Here is an 18,496-nt window from a genome sequence, read left to right on the forward strand (position 1 = left end):
CGGTTCCTGGTGTGTCCGCTGTGCTGTGTGTGTGATCATTGCTTGTACAGCCCTCTCACAGTGTCCGGAGTAAGTATGGTGGGTCTGACACACCAGTGTCAATGTGTTCTTTTTTCCATTTCCAGGACTGTATCTATGGTAGCATCATTATGACAGTTAGAAAATTAAATATACTTCTGTTCATTTGCGTGTTCGAAATCATAGAACATATTGCTTACTTGTTTTCCAAATTAAGTTTCATCTCCACTATATTGGCTGTTCTGGTTATTTAATGGTTGGTATTTTGTTAGATACATTATAAAAGATATTGTCCCTTTTTTAGAACAAAGTGAATTATCTGAAAAGCTGTAAAGATTATTTGTATAAGAGTTATTTAGACTATTTATTTATACTAGCCCCATAGAGTGTCATTCTATCAGAGCAAAATATCTTTATGTTGCTCCACATTGTGACAGCAATAAGCATGTGTGATATTCTGTTATTTGTACAGTAGTTGCTCACAGTGAAGGGGTCTCTGAGGTGGAGTCGGGTGCTGTTCCCAACCTTGTGTTTTTTTTTTTTCATGATATTTCCCCCTTCATTCTTCTTTTTATGACACTTTGAGTAGAAATTTATGGATCTATCTTTCCTTACCTATGTCCACATTACATAAACTTTTCTCAAATTTGTGTTTGCTGTTTTGTTAAGACTATCTAAAAACTCTTAAAATACAGTGTGTGAATGGAATCAAATATAACACTAACCCAAAAGAAACTATATTAGGACCATACTCTTAATTTGTAAATTTGTGTTATTGATGAGATTATGCTAAAGAGGTATATTACAACTTTATGAATCTATTTTAAGAGTAAAAGCAATAATTTAATGAAAGTTGCATAATTCAAATTACATAAATGAAAATTCTGTCAGCTTCACTAATGTGAGTTATGAAAGTAGATGAGCGGGTTTAATATGTCTTTTGATGTTCATTAGTCATAGTTCATTAAAAAGAATTATTGATATTATATTAATGATGAATGATATCAGGAAATACTGTTTGCCCTGTTTTTTGTAGCAATTGCAAGGTATGGTTTGTAGTAAAGATTTTTAAAACTAGATGTTTTGAAGTAATTAAGTAGAATGTAAATCTGATGTCAAATCTGTAATTAAATAGAAAATTATCGCTATCATCTTACACTGATATATTTTATAATAATAATGTATAAGTAAGTCAGCTGGAGCATTTATTACCATAAATTATTTAAGCTGACACTTAACCAATGTCCAGGCCAATATCTATCCATCAGTAGTATGAGTCAGTCTGTAGTACAGCTCAGAGAGTACTAATAATATGAGTCTGTGGTAAGAGACAATCAGTTTGTAAATAGTATAGTCATCAAGTTAATTAATTGATCATCTGGCTACTTCTGACATGCTTGCCACATTCCAAGCTGAGTGCTATGTCATTAGTAGCTAACGCATCTACCTACACTACGTAGCCTTGGGTCTGGGTTAACTGAGTGGCCTACTTTGGCCTATGTAACATATTTCTGGGGTATTTCCTGTGATGTTGCATTCTGTCAGTCTCAGATACGTCTCCATCAAGATAGTCAATAGTCCTGAATACAGAATTAGTAAGAAACTTAATAGTCTAATAAAAAATTTAAAAGATATTACAGTTTTGAAACAGACTACACAGTTAAAAATGCCACTGATGTAGCTACCCAGACTAAAGCTGTACCTATACCAACAGAAACAAAATTTGTCTCTTGTGATCTAGTCAACCTATTCCCCAACATGCTGATAATTGAAACCATTGACATTTTTAAAAAGGATGACCTCAGACACAAAAAACTGGAACAGCTGACACTGATGAAATTATTGAGCTGCTGCACTTGACCTTATTTATTGTGAATCACATACAAAATCATTTCTTGGAATTTTTTTCTTTAATAACACAGTTGCTGAAATCAAAAGCATACTTTCACAATTTAACAACGTTCATCCAAAAATTGTTTTCAGTATGGAACATTAATTTTTTAAATTTGGTGATAAGAAATGATAACGGCAGCCACAAATTTGGAATATTTTGGAATGGAACCTGGACTGATGTCATAAGCAACAGCATTTTTTACCACTCAGAAATTCATAAGAAAGTCTTTTTTCATGGCATGACCAACAGAAACATTAAACAGCCATTAGAAGAAAACAAAATTACCAAGCAGTTATGTATACTGAAACATGTAGCAAGAAATAATAGGTATAACAGGTGACACTTGGTGAGTAGATATTTTATCTACCCAGTTACATTGTGTGATACTACTATGGCAGACAAAATGTATGCTACAAAATGACACAACAAAAGTAACCATACAGATAAAGAAATAACACTGACAACAAAAGCAGAATTAGAAAAAAGAGAAATACAGTCAGATAAAAAGAAATACATTGCTTTACCTTAACATGGTGCCATATCAGACAGAACAGCTGATAATTTCTCTAAACCTAATGTACAAATCAGATTCTGAATAAACAATAAAGTAGGGGTATTAGTCAGACACATCTCCCACAAAACAAAACCATTTACACAATCAGGAGTCTAAAAATAAAAAAAAAAATAAAAATAAAAAAAATTAAACAATGTGATGAATGTGACAATTTTGATTTGGGGCAAACTGATTTCTCCATCCAGTTGAGACAGCAAACAAAAATAAATGAGAACTGCAAATCTTCATTTAGTGCAAATCTATGAAACTGCAATCATAATACCAGCAACATCTAGAATTTACATTTACACAGAGTATCTCTTCAGATAGTGAAGGGAGATGAAAATTTAATAGTCATGGGTGACTGGAATTCAAGTGGAAGAAAAGGGAGAGAAGGAAAGGTAGTAGGTGGATATGGATTGGGGCTAAGAAATGAAAGAGGAAGCCGCCTGGTAGAATTTTGCACAGAGCACAACTTAATCATAGCTAACACTTGGTTTAAGAATCATGAAAGAAGGTTGTATACATGGAAGAACCCTGGAGATACTAAAAGGTATCAGATAGATTATATAATAGTAAGACAGAGATTTAGAAACCAGGTTTTAAATTGTAAGACATTTCCAGGGGCAGATGTGGACTCTGACCATAATCTATTGGTTATGACCTGTAGATTAAAACTGAAGAAACTGCAAAAATGTGGGAAATTAAGGAGATACGACCTGGATAAACTGAAAGAACCAGAGGTTGTACCGAGTTTCAGGGAGATCATAAGGGAACAATTGCCAGGAATGGGGGAAAGAAATACAGTAGAAGAAGAATGGATAGCTTTGAGGGATGAAGTAATGAAGGCAACAGAGGATCAAGTAGGTAAAAAGACGAGGGCTAGTAGAAATCCTTGGGTAACAGAAGAAATATTGAATTTAATTGATGAAAGGAGAAAATATAAAAATGCAATAAATGAAGCAGGCAAAAAGGAATACAAACGTCTCAAAAATGAGATCAACAGGAAGTGCAAAATGGCTAAGCAGGGATGGCTAGAGGACAAATGTAAGAATGTAGAAGCTTAACTCACTAGGGGTAAGATATATACTGCCTACAGGAAAATTAAAGACACCTTTGGAAATAAGAGAACCACTTGCATGAACATCAAGAGCTCAGATGGAAACCCAGTTCTAAGCAAAGAAGGGAAAGCAGAAAGGTGGAAGGAGTATATAGAGGGTCTATACAAGGGCGATGTACTTGAGGACAGTATTATGGAAATGGCAGAGGATGTAGATGAAAATGAAATGGGAGATACGATACTGCGTGAAGAGTTTGACAGAGCACTGGAAGACCTGAGTCGAAACAAGGCCCCCGGAGTAGATAACATTCCATTGGAACTACTGACGGCCTTGGGAGAGGCAGTCCTGATAAAACTCTACCATCTGGTGAACAAGATGTATGAAATAGGCGAAATACCCTCAGACTTCAAGAAGAATATAATAATTCCAATCCCAAAAAAGCAGGTGTTGACAGATGTGAAAATTACCGCACAATCAGTTTAATAAGCCATAGCTGCAAAATACTAACACGAATTCTTTACAGACGCATGGAAAAACTAGTAAAAGCTGACCTCGCGGAAGATCAGTTGGGATTCCGTAGAAATACTGGAACACGTGAGATAATACTGACCTTACGACTTATCTTAGAAGAAATATTAAGCAAAGGCAAACCTATGTTTGACAGTTCTTGGTCACAACAGTCAAGATTAGGTATTTTGTGTATAATAAATTTATTAAAAGTGCATAACTATGTTTTGTTCTGACACTGTATTAATCCTGTGAATATTAGCAGTTCCAGCTTACTGTAGCGTATTCACCTATTTTGACCATCTCCTGACAAATGATCAGGGTAGTGTTTTATGTTTTTTATGTTATATTTTCTGACATGTTCCACATCCACAAGAATCATCTCATTTTTGGGTCAATGGAACAGAAACAGGATCTAATCTAATCTAATCTGACCACCAGTATTGACACAATATACAACGATCAAATGTGCCTGTTTGGAAAGAATAGTCTTTTGTCGTCTAGTCCACTGTTACTTTTGTATCTCATTCTATGTTTATAATCTGTGTAGAACAGCTGATAAACAATTTATGGCTTCTGTACTTCAGTATCATCTGTACTCACTGCTACATGTGACCCTCGACAAATTTGTTTGTCCCATAAAACACACTACATGGTTTATCAATGAGACAATGGATACTGAACTGCATCAGAAGCTATTAGGGCATTTTGCCAATTTTGACCACATTTCCCACCATTGAATAGTACACAAAACTCTATGAAACCACTCAAGTACAAAAAAGTGAGTGTCAAGTCACTAGAAACAACTTCCCAACAGTATTTTTGCACAGGCTAATGCCCCGTAGCAACATTCAATGCAACCTTCCAGTGACCTGATTGAGTTTTCTTTGATAAAAGAACATGAGTGTTTTATATCCAGAGAACATGAGCTCAGTACTGGTATGTGAGCACAAAGCAATGCCTTAGTCCTCCTACAGCAATGTGTGCTACTATTCTGAACATTCAGTTGATGAATCCAATTTTAGCTGGCAGTGACCAACAGGGGCACTGCCCTCTAGCAGCCAGACACATCACAACCAGCTGACAACAAACCCACTTGCACTGCCTACCTCTCAGAGTATGGACAGTGACCAACAGACTGCACACAGCTCTTGGTTCCATGGACACCTTGGCATAGCCGCACATATGTGCGTTCTCCTTACATTTACCCAAACATCACCCGTAACCTTCACTAGGCATCAGAGGTCACAACACTGCTAAAGCACATTGCAGAACGACCAGTGTGAACCAAATGAGTTTGGTCCCATTGTCTGCCATCAGCAGTCACTGACTCTGTTTACAAGACCATCATGCAGCCGACATTTACTGGTAGACTCTGGCTCTGAACTCACCACTATTCCAGTCCTCTCTACTATTCAACCATCTATGGGCTAAATGTACCAAAGTAAATGATCAAACAGAACAACTTCTGTAGTGTTTGCAGTAGATTACTGTAGACTGGGTAATTGGTTAGAGGCTTTAGTGTAGCTTTGTAGTAGTGGAAGTAGTTGTAGTTTTTTATCTTCTTTTAAAATCAAGTATCAGGAATAAATGATTTACACATAATTCATTGCTATCCTACAAAATGTGATTTTATGGCCTATATGTATATATTTTCAACCTACTGGAATCGGAAAACACTGCTAAGCTCAGTTACAGTGCAGCCAAGTGTGATCTTCAAGTAATGTGGATGCATTTTTGGCAGAACAGACTAACTCCATCCATGAACAGCCCTGGCCATTTGCTCTTGATGGCCTCTAGACTACAGTGTGTCTCACAGTACATCTCACTGTCAATGAGTTTCCTATTCGGAAGGAATTTGTTGAGTATCAGATCTCAGACGACAAAAAAATTGGTGAGGTTTGCCTTGCCTGCTGAGGGAAGTTTTTTATGGGAAGTGATTATGCTACAGTTGTGTCACTAGATGTCTCACTATATTATCCCTAAGAGGCATATGCAAATTTCAGCTGGTTAATTTGTTATGACATTTAGTACCTTTCATTCGAACATTCCTTACATTATATCACAAATTTAGTTTATGTTTTACAACAAAAAATTCTACTCTTTCTTACTTGATAAAACAAGGTACACCATTAAGCAATATTTTAGTTTTACAATTATTAAATCTGTAAATACATTTGCCACTAAATAGCTTTTTATCTTTGTATGTAATCATGAAAGATTTCTGTGTGAATCAATGTAATACAAGACATTTGTATGTAAATAACACAATGTAAATGAAAAAGATGTAAACATGTAGAAACATATTTTGACTCTTTGCACATGAGTGCATCTACATGTGCTAAAGGACATATGGAACAGTTACCCAAAATAAAAATTAAAAACCAATGAAAGTGAGATAAATCCTTTAAAATTTGAAATCTGATTTATTTATTTTATTTATTTATTTAGCGACTGTATTATCACATTCATGATGATAAAATACCTTCAAGAAATGGTGTTGCTTCACTCATTATTTCATCACAATTATCTTGCAGCCCTTTGGTAACTTCTCTCTGTTTCTCAGTAATATCTCGTTGCTTTTCAACTTTCTTGGTTTGAGCAGCATGTTGCTTTTGTGTATAAATAATGTTTAGCTTCGTTTGTTCCAATTTTTTTGTGGTGTCAGCTAGTTGTGAACGCAAGTCCATGAGATTATCCAACAGTTTTTGGACCTATGACATTAAAAGCAAATTTATATTTGAACATTTCATAATATTCAAAAACAATTTTAAGTAGTCAAATAATGAGACGAGATAACCATTACAACACTGAAATATCATGAAATAAATCTGGTTATGAAGTTGCCTATGGAGGAATCTTACATCTACATCTACATTATTACTCTACAATTCACAATTATGTGCAGGGCAGAGGGTTCACTGAACCACCTTTGAACTATTTCTCTGTGGTTCCACTCTCAAACAGTGCACTGGAAAAACAAGCACTTAAATCTTTCTATGCTAGCTCTGATTTCTTTTATTTTATCATGATGACCATTCTTATTATGTAGGTAGGAGCCAACAGAATATTTTCCAAGTGAAGTTATTTGTAACTGTGATCTTCAAGTACTTAGTTGTATTTTTATGACCTTTAGATTTGTTTGATTTGTCAAGTAACTGAAATTTAACGGATTTCTTTTAGTACTCAAGTGGATAACTTAACACTTTACATTATTTCAGGTCAATTTTCACTTTTTGCACTGTACAGATTTCTTGTCTAAATCATTTTGCTCTTGGTTTTAATTGTTTGATGACTTTACAAGACAGTAAATGACAGCATCTTCTGCAAACAATCTAAGTGGGCTGTTCAGATTGTCTCCTATGTCTTTTATGTAGATCAGGAACAGCAGAGGGCCTATAACACTTCCTTGAGGATGCCAGATATTACTTCCATTTTACTCAATGACTTTTTGTCAATTATTGTGAACTATGATGTACGGATCAAGAACTCATGAAATCAGTTGCACAATTGAAATGATACTCCATAGGCACACAGTCTGATTAGAAGACCCTTGTCAGGAACAGTGTCAAAAAGCCTTCTGGAAATCTAAAAATATGGAATCCATTTGACAACCTGTGTTACATCATGAGAATAGAGAGCATTTTCTTTGAGATAATTCATTATGTTCAAACACAGAATATGTTCCAAAACCCTACTGTAAATTGACATTAGTGAAATAGGTCTGTAATTCAGCCACTGAATGCAAAACAGGGTGTCAAAGGGAGGGTGGTTTTGTTTCTAGTGAACATATTCAGTTATTTTCCCTCAATAAAATGTGTAAATCTATCTACTATTTTGGAGTAATATTCTGATCAGAGAAATTTATGACCTGCTAACAGAAAAAAGGTATGTTTAAAGATTACAGTCAGTACCAAATATGTTTTGTCCTGTGAAGTCCAACCACAAAATAAGCTACAATAAGCAAATTTTGTTTTACTTTTTGTTCATGGAGTCATCAGTAAGATGACTTTTGCAAATGCCTTACAAGTAATTTTTAGATTTACAAATATTAGGAATTATAATGATCAATTATACTTTTAAAGATTGTTGATCTTGACTGTAATTAATCATAAATATTTTTAAGAAGCATGACCAATTTCAGGCCATTATGACCATTTTCAACTGAGTATGCCCATTTTAGTACAGCATTGGATTTGTGAGTAACATGTCACCAATGCCCTGTGAGGCCATGCTCTGTAGGTGATAGGCAGTGGTGTGGAATTTTGTCAACACTATAGAGTTCACAAAGTTTGGTAAACAATGAGGACTCAAACTGGTGGTCCTGGTCAGTAGTAATGGAGGAGCAACTAGAATTCTTGGTCCTCCATTGACAAAAGCATGGGTGACTATGTTAGCTGTGAAATCAGTTAGTTGGTTAGCTTTGACCCACCTCGTAACTCAGTTGTCTAGTGAAAGTATACTGTAAGCCATCAGAGAGAGGCAGTGGGCCAATGATGTTGATGGGTATGTGATGCAGGCATCCTTTTGGATTGTCAAATATTCCTAAGGGGGGTGTATATGGATGCTGACTTTACTCAGCTTGCAAGGGACGCAAACATGCCTCCGTTTGTGGCAGTCACTATTGACCCCCAGACAGATGAACTGTTCAGTGACTAATTTGGTAGAGGCTCTGATGCCACAGTGGACTAGGTTGTGTAGTGAAGCAAACACTGCCTGTCAAAGAGGTGGGGTGCTACTGGACGAAAGATACCAGTCAAGATGTCATACACAATAGAAGTAGGAGAAACATGTAGGACGTGAGGCTTGAGAGTCAATGAGAAATTCGTGAATTTGAGCATTTCTGCCAACTTGGTGTCATTGGTTTGTAGACTTGCCAATTCATCCATGGTGGTAGGGGATGTCATAATGTTCACCCTGGACGATAATCAGCAACCACATTGTCAGAGCCACATATATAGAATTCCTTGAATACTGGCAGATTAGGTCCGTGTGGTGCAGGTGGCACAAGAGGGGGTGGGTGTGATGTGTGGTGGGGTTGTTTGTCCTTGCCAGAACTGCAAATGGTGTCAGCAAGTAGATTGTGATTGGTACAGATGGTGAACTCACACACCTTGATATCCTCACAGAAATATTTGACCACTTCCTCAAAAAAGGAGTTCATGGTCGAATATTGATAATTCACACTAGGTGAGTGAGAATTTCTTGAAAGAGAATCTCAGAGGTTCAGTGGTGTACTGTTGCAGCACCACACCCATGGATGTATCCCTCATTTGGTGATTTTTGAGATGCGGGCATTGGGTATCGGATCCAATAGTGTATGGCTCAAGTGAGTGCAGACTTAAAGTTGTCAAAGGCTCGAAGCATTTTATCTATCCATGGCTTTTTTTCACACTAAAGGTGTTTTTTCCAATCAGAGTGTTGGTGAGAGGATTTCATATGGAGGCAGCATGGGCAAATGTCAACAATAGAAGTTAATAATGACTAGGAATCTATGCAGCTCATCATAGTCCATGGGTAGAGGGATGTTATGAATAAATTCAGTGAGGCTGGGTGTTTATCAGATACCTACAGCTGATATGGTATGGCCAAGGAAAGTCACACTGTTGATACTGCACTGGGATTTACCACATGTGATTTTGACATCATTGTTACAAAGTGTGTCCATGACTTCAATGAGGTGCTGTTAGGGTTCCTCATCAATGGATGAAAATATTAAAATATCATCCAGGTATACATATGCAAATGGAAGTTAAACAGTATTGAATCAATAAACTATTGATATGTCGGAGTAGTGTTTTTGAGGCCACACAAAATGAAATGGTATTCAAGCATTCCAAAAGGGTGATTGTGCCAGTGATAGGAATGTCACCTTTGAACATAGGTATTTGTTGATAGGCACTTCAGTAATCAAGCATGATAAACACTTGTGCACCAGTAAGCAGTTGAGAGTAGTCCTGAATAGAGGGATTGGTTTATTGGCAATCATAGTGTGGGTGTTGAGGGCTCTGTAATCCTGACAAATGTGCAACAATCCATCTTTCTTTTGAAAACAAGTGAATGGGGAATGACAAATTACTATCTAATTGGTGAATGATGTCTGCATATAACAGCTCACTGCCTATAGCCTTAGCATGGGGAAGATCTTTGCATTGAGGTGTCGAGCCTTGTGTCAAATGGGGGTCCATGTAATATTGATCTTGTGACTAGTACCATTAGTAGTAGTACTAGCTACCAGGGTGTCATATGGGTCCACTTGATTAACAACACTGTCTGTTCAAAAAGGCAGATTGTGCTATACAGAAAAATTGGGAGGCAAAATTACACTGACCTGAGACACTTGAGCAGAAGGTGGCACCGCAGGTGTGGAGAGTGGCTGATGAAGTATCATCTGTGTATACTGAATCTGCATTGGACATCTGATGTAATGTCAAATGAGCACATGCCAGTTTTGGGGACGCTGAATTGAACTATTGGTAAAGAGCATCATTGAGGGCTTATAAAGTGTGAGAAGCAGAACACTCGAGTGTAAGCTCGACCAATACAGTGCTAAGTTTAGCCATTAGAGAGAAGCATTCAGAAAGACAGCTGAGGAGGGTGTACTTTAAGGTGGAGGGGGGGGGGGGGGGGGAAGAGGAGCAAGAAGGGCTGAATGGGCCTGGGATGAGGAAGCCAAAACCATGGTGTAGTAATGCTACATCCTAAATGTTATGAAAAATCCAAAATGTTTAAGGAAATCAGTGCCTAACATGGCTTTGTCAATATCTGCAATGTGGAAGGTCATTGTAAAATGAGACCAAGCTTGAGATGCATTTGAATGTCTGTAGCAACCTGAATGGTGAGTCATTCATGGCATGGAAAGTCAGGTTGGTCAGGGATGTGTGAACTGGGGCCAATGCGATAGGAAAGATGCTGGCCTCTGCACCAGTATCAATCAGATATTTAAAGTCTGAGGTGCAGTCTGCTACATGTAGATGATTGAGTGGCACAAACATTGCATACTCTGACTCTTGCTTGGTGGAGCGCAATGAGGAATGGGCATGGGCCAGTGCACATAAACCTGTCCGCAGGAAGAGTTTGGGAATGTGCATGGAGGTCAGCAGTTTTGTGTTGCATCACCAAACTTGGTGTGAAACCAGCACAATGGTACACAGGGTATAATGTATTCCATGCTGCCTGCATGCCATCTGTTGGGATTTGAGTGGATGTTGCTATGCAGTCAGAATAAACTTCATCCAAAGACAGTGGCATTGTGTGCTCAGTGCATGTAGTGCACAGAGGCTGCTGCTAGATGGCTTCATGTAATTTTGAAGTTGAGCACTCATTATTGCATGGCCTTTGCCTGCCAGCTGAAAAGGAGGTGGGCCACGGAGGTGGTCAGTCACTGGTATCAACCCTACCCTCCTGACTGGCACCCATGTTGGAGAGTGGATGCCAGTGATGAAACTCCCATAAGCTAGTTCAACGAGACACAGGTAATCGTCCAATGTATCTGAGGCATGAGATAGTAATTGTGTTTGTAGCTTGTGCAGAAGTTTGACAAGCCATAAAGTCCATAGAGCATTGTCCAGCATGAATTCTACATTGTGATGTGTTACCAGAGGTGGGTCAGGGTCCACAATCCCAAGTTCTCTCCATGAATTATGTGATATAACACCTCGGATGCAGAATGTGATAAACACTCAATGATTGTGGTTTTTGAAACAGAGTACTTGTGGTGTGTGAGCAGTCCCAGAAAAAAATCACTGATCGAGTCTGTCTTTTCACAAAGATGGCTGATGAAGCAGATGGAGGACCAGTCACCATCCACAATACCATGAAGGCCGAAGAGATATTGTTAGCTAGGGTGAAGCAGGTTTGAGGGTTTATTTTGACAGGGGAGAAATTTTGGAAACCAGCCCATCAGCACCTATTGTTTGAGAGAAAGCTAAGTTGGAACGCATGAAAGCTGCATGATGAGTGAGCACCATTAAGGGTCCTACAGTGTTGTCATCCAAGGTTGATGAGGAAATGGCAAGGTGTTGATCACATGCAGAACACAATACACTAGATGCAGCAACACAGTTGACTGGTGTGGCAGGGACAACCAATGTTGCCAGATGTGACCATGAGTGTGTATGGGTGGAGTTAAGCCACTGAGTGATGTGATACTGAGGCTGCTGTGTGTGTGTGTGTGTGTGTGTGTGTGTGTGTGTGTGTGTGTGTGTGTGTGTGTGTGTGTGTGGATATTGCAATGTGGAAGGTGTGGGAGTGCAGTCGAGCATTACAGATGGAACAGTTGTGACTACGTGTAGAATGCACGATCAGACGATGTACAGTCTCTTGTGTGGTATGCTCAGATAAACAGTTCACTGTTTCATAGTCACTGAAAGTCAGTGGTGAATTATGAAACATACTTGTTCCACACTGAGTAGTGAGACCCCGTCTAAAACACTCATGAGCAGCAGGTTGTGGAACTTGAGTGGTGCTGAGGTCAGTGTGATGTGACATAAGCCTGGAAGACAAGCACTGGGTTTGGGTCAGATTAGAGAGCTCAGTTGTGTCACATGAAGAGGAAAGCCTCCTTGTCCCATTTCACCAGCAGTTTGTAGAGGGTAAAACACTTGAGCTTCACTGTCTGAAGAAGGAATGTGGTGCAAGAATACTGGAAGTGATGAGTTCAATGGCAGTTGGCTTATTGTTCATAAGATGCAGCACTATGCAGTAAACAGTCACTGAAATAAAAAGCTGGGAGATAAAATGAGTCTGGGGTCACCAATGTGGCAATTCCAATCCCTTAGACATGTGTCGAAGGAGTCATAAATCACCAACACCTGCTTAATACTAGAACACATTTATTCGTGATAGACAATAACATCATGACCAAAAATGTGAAAACCTATGAAAGGAAGTGAAGCAAATACCACTGGCCATATAGAATATAATTCAAACAACATAGCTCATGTTATTGTGGTTGATAGTCACCACAGAGAAATAAAATAAATTTTGCAAAGAATGGGAGCAGATACTTTAAAGGTATAACATTTGGTTAGGTAAACTGGCAGTAAAGCAGAAAAATGTGGCATCTTTGATGTAGTTATAATGTAATGGATATTTATACTACTTTTATGCTATAGCAATTATATGAGAAATATTTATGATGAAACACAGTGAACTGTTAAGATCTAATGAGGATTATTACGAAATGAAATTATGATATATACTGACAGGACTACTGGTGAATAATGAGGATAGTAATGATACTGATGATGAAAAAATAACAATGATGATAGGTTAGGGATTGTTTGTAAGAAGTAATATGTATTTTGAAAAATTTGATAATGAAGTTATACTTACAGGTTTTTCTAGCTTGAAATGTATTGGAGGTTATTCATGAAACATGGACAAAATAGTTTTTCTGTGTGATGAAGAAGCAGTAACATTGGAGGTATTTAGTGAACGTCTTTTTGAGGAAAGAGATGTGGAATAATAACACTAATTGTCTGCTAAGTTAACCAGCCAGCTTATGAAAATGTGATGATTTAAACATCAGCAGTAATAAACACTATGGATTATGTAGTAATGTGTTATTGCTACTATAATCAATAAAGGTTGATGAGAAATTGAATGTATGGGGAAAAAGTTGAAACTTATTATTGTACATGACACACATTACAGACTTCGAAGAATTTTCCAGTGTCCCATAAAAGTCATTTATAAGGATCAGTGATGTATAATTGTTGTAGAATCCTAGAACGTGTTCTAAATTCAGACATAGTGAAGTTACTCCAACTGAATGATTTGCTACCTGTGAACCAACTTGGTTTCCAAAAATATCAGTGATGCTAAACCAAATTCAAATTTTGTCACATTATATCCTGATAATCAGGGATGAAGGCAGTCAGGTGGATGCAGTATTTCTTGATTTCCAAAAAAGTATTTGACTTGGTACCACATCAACAGTTATCAACAAAAGTAAGACCATATTGAATATTAAACAATATTGATGACTGAATTCAGAATATGTTGGTGAGGAGAATGTAGCTTGTTTTTTTGTTGGCTGGAGGGTCACCAGCAGGAGCAAAGTATCATCAGGAGTGTCCCAGGGAGATGTACTGGGACTCTTGGTATTCATTTTATGTTAATAGTACCACCAAACATTTTGAAGATAAAGTAGTTCTCTATAATCAAGTACTAAAAAAAAGAGCACAAATATCCAATCTGATCTTGATAACAATGAAGTGCAAAGATTGGCAGCCTGATTTAAACGTACTGTAATATGGACCTGTGCACATCACATAAAACAGAAAAGTAATATTTTGTGCTTCTGTCTCATATTCTATGCTACTATCTCAATGAGCATTCACTCCACTCATGTAGAAACCTGGATTTAACAATTTGCATGTGCATGAAATATAACAATCACAATGACTGAATGTAGGTAAAGCAAGTGCAAAACTTTGGTTCATTGGAAGAGTACAGGGAAAATACAGTTAGCCTACAAAAGAGACAGCTTACAAAACCCTTTATCAAGCTGTCTGTGGGAGCCACACCAAACAGAACTACCTGGGTTATTTTACATATTCAAAGAAGAACAGCATGTTTGCCGGAATCATGAAAGAGCATTATAGAAATGATAAAAAGCCTGAATTGGCATACATCAGAAGACAAATTCCAAGTATCCAGCAAAAGGCTACTTATAAAATTTCAAGAACCAGAATTCTAAGTCACTCCAGGAAATTGGTAACATGGTAGCTTTGAAAAATTGCATGCCAATTTCCCTCTCCATCCTTCCATAATCCGGACTTCTGCTCCATCTCTAATGACTGTGACATAAGAAAGCACCTACAGAGACTGTAAAGACAAAATAAGACTAATTAAAATGTACCTGAAGGTATTTAAGCAGTTATTATTTGCAAGCTTCATATGAAACTGGAATGGGAAGAAAGTTTCTGACATGTAGTACAATGGCAATTATCTTCCACAATACACTTGCTGGTACAGTGTTCTGCAAACTGTTGTGGCATCAGACACCAAATGTGGCATGAACACACCAAATGTACTGTGTGGATGTAGGAGGTGCTGTATTAAAACTTGGCCGAGCTTTTCAAACGATTTATTTGTTTCCACTACAATGCTCCGTTCACCTCGGCCTGTGTCACAGGGTCCTGCAATGCTGAAGCCACTGCCCCAGCGATGCAGTGCAATGTGCTGTGTTGAGCCAGACTTGTACACCAGCAGAGTGCTTTGTTGTCAGGATGCGCCGGTTGAGTCAGCGGTCTGCATCCCTGCCAACTCTGCGCCGCTCGGTGTGAGCTGAAGGCAGCCAGCTGCATCCTCCTTCTCGCTGGCACGGCTGAGAATGTGGTGACCAACAAGCGCCTGCTATACTGCATCCATATCTGCAGCCCTTGCCTCAGAAGTCTCTGACATGTGTCGGGAGCCAAGACGACTGCCTGCAGTGGTGAGCCAAACAGTGACCCGCCGCTGGCTGGCTGCACACCTCGCATTGGCCTCAGAAGGTCAAACCAATGTGACACACACCGCCGTCCAGGAGAGCTGACACTCTTGAATGAATCTTGTTAGAAAACAACACTATATATACTCAGCTGCATGCCCCTGTTTCGCTCACGCACCGCTTCAGGTCATGTACGCATAACACTTAGGTTGGCCACTGGCCCTCTTCTGCCTGTAACTTGTGCCATGGAAACTTCTGTGTGGCCCCTCTCTGGCAGTTCTATGCCCTATGGCCTCCTTTTTCATTCTCAATGGTTCGTATACATAACTTACTGCAATCCGGCCCGCAAAAGGCTGCAACTCGAGCTCCAAATATCGCACAAAACTAACTTTGCCTATCCTAAATGATGGTGCCACTACATTATTCCCCTCTTCAGAAAGACATGGTCCTCAGGTCGTCTTTAACTAACTCTTAAAGTGGTTTTGAATGGCACTTATGACATACTTACTTAGTATTAGAAAATTTAGATGTGGTCTAGTGCTTCTAAGTACATGACATGAAACGAATACGTAAAAACTCCATTCTGGATGACCACTGCTCGATCAACCCCTTACCTACTCACCTCATGCCCTTGGTACCCAATCCATGGGGACTTGGACTACCTTCAGATCCCTCCGGGAATTGGCTCTCTGACTGATCAGAAAGAAAACAACACATAACAAAGTTAAGGCTGCGAAGACACTTGGCACAGATGTGCTCAAAATGATCATTATTTGCTGTTGCCTTTCCCTATTCTGAGTGACATGTTGAACAAGCTGTTCAGCTGATATGCACCCCTCCTGCTGTAAAATGAACTGATTTACGGATCTCAACAGACCTGGCTCCAGAGTTTGATTTAAAAAGATCAGATTCTGCCTTGGCAAAAACTCTAAAGTAGCTTGTGGCCAGTACAGCTGTGGCTGTGTAACATCCAATTGTATGACTTCTGAAATTGATGCTGGCAGATGGAACATTGATCCTACTATGTTACACTTAGTTCCATTGATTAAAATGTCTCTGCCGGCTGGTGTGGCCAAGTGGTTCTAGGCACAACAGTCCAGAACTGCGCGACCACTATTGATGCAGGTTCAAATCCTGCCTCGGGCATGGATGTGTGTGATGTCCTTAGATTAGTTAGGTTTAAGTAGTTCTAAGTTCTAGGGGACTGATGACCTCAGATGTTAAGTCCCATAGTGCTCAAAGCCATTTGAACCATTTTTAAAATTTTGCTCACCTTGAGCTCTATACGATTCACTTCTGCAAATACTCCCTGCTCAAAACAGCTTGCTACTACTACCATTCTCGTAGGTGGAGAAGATCCAATGCATTCCAACCCATTGCATGCTCAATTTTGGCTCCATGATTTCCCTTGGACATCTATTCCTTTCCCCTCTGGCTAAAAATAACTGCACAGTGCACATGTCCAATATTTGTAGCTTCACAGATTTTCCTCCAACATTAACTATTTTTGAACCAAACTCAACACCGATTGTGTGACTACTTTCATCCTTAAATTTACATTATATGAACTAATGAAATGAACACGCCTTTCCTGACCCAGCACTGATGATAACCAAAAATTTAAACAGGAAGCATCGTTCAACACATACTTATTAAGGCTTTGCCATATAATTTACTCCAATGCATCTATTTCTCCAGAACAGCGTTAAATTTTTTCTACAACAGCACTCTGCATACATCAGGTGCTACACTTCACTTTTCAGTGGCCTGAGGACAGGGATAACCACCACCCTGCCTCCCTAATCAAAATGACTGTTGCCCCTGGCAGTCTACCAATACTCGAAAACACATATAAAATACAATGTCCAATTACTCTTCGCTAACCCAATGATACATGACATGAAAACAAAGAAAAAAAATGCTACAAATACTCTACTACTTTCTAGACCACAAAGCATATGATACTTCATGCTGTACTCTATCTTCCTTGTTTTCTCTGCGCTTAGCCGCTTAGCACCTCTCTTCACTCTCTCTTTGTTCCTCTTTCCTTCCTGTGACATGTCTGGAATCACATCCGGGCAACCCTCAAATGGCCATAACTGCCCAATGTGTATTATCGCCGATCTAGTAGGCAGCTGAAGCTTAACAGTAACGGGAGATGTGGTTTCAACAACTTGGTATTGCCCTTGATACCTCGTGAGGAACTTCTTCATTTTCCATATTTGAGTATAGGGGCTGGACAGCATTACTCATTGCCCCTTTTATACTGCGGTAAACTTCCTTTCCGCTTTACTGCATCTTCCTGCCTTTCCAAAGCCTTTGTACTCACGTTTTGTACCCATTTCCAAACATCCCGAATTGTTCTCTGACGTACAGATTCACCAGTCCTTCCTTTCCGTAGCTTCACTAGATCGAAAGGTGACAGCATTTTTCCCGCATACACTACTTCATATGGAGACGAACCGGTATTTGTATGGCAAGCAAAGAAAATGAACATGTTGCTTCTGGTAATTGTTATAGCTGTATCTGTTTCCAACTCAAATCTGCTCTCTGTGCACATGGTATACAATTCTTGACATACTGATCCACATCTCCTTTCCTACCTCTCCACCATTACCTCTCTGTCACTCTCCTATTTGTCTCTCTACACCCTCCATGACCAGATAACATGTGATCATGTGCTTCCTTTAAATCCTCATTCCTCAACTTCACTGGCACTACCACTCTTGGCCCTAGCTTCGTTTCCCTGCACAGAAGACCACCGTACACATTAAACGGTGGCAATTTACAACTGTTGTCAGCATCCTGTAATTCTTGCCATACTGCTAGGTCATAACCAATGACTTCTACTTTTGCCACCTTCCTACTTAGTGCATCCGCATTACCGTGCTCCTTTCCAGGCTTGTGCATCATCTCATAGTCGAATTCAATAAGCCTCACAGCAAATATAACAAGTCTAGTGGACAGATCCTTCAACCCCAACAACCACTTCAATGCAGCATGATCTTTCACAACCTGAAATCTTC

The 18,496-nt window shown here is 38.9% G+C and overlaps 1 protein-coding gene across 1 annotated transcript in view; it reads right to left on the reverse strand.

Annotated features, from left to right (window-relative positions):
* LOC126267677 (dynein axonemal heavy chain 7-like) overlaps positions 1 to 6,572 on the reverse strand; it is a 69,711-nt gene extending 63,139 nt beyond the window's left edge. The window contains exon 1 of the mRNA XM_049972979.1: positions 6,519 to 6,572. Coding sequence (XP_049828936.1) covers positions 6,519 to 6,546 — 28 coding nt within the window. The 5' untranslated portion in view covers positions 6,547 to 6,572. The remainder of the gene's footprint in view (positions 1 to 6,518) is intronic.
* Positions 6,573 to 18,496: the final 11,924 nt, after the last annotated feature.

This window comes from Schistocerca gregaria, chromosome 4 (assembly GCF_023897955.1).
Source record: "Schistocerca gregaria isolate iqSchGreg1 chromosome 4, iqSchGreg1.2, whole genome shotgun sequence".
NCBI lineage: Eukaryota > Metazoa > Arthropoda > Insecta > Orthoptera > Acrididae > Schistocerca > Schistocerca gregaria.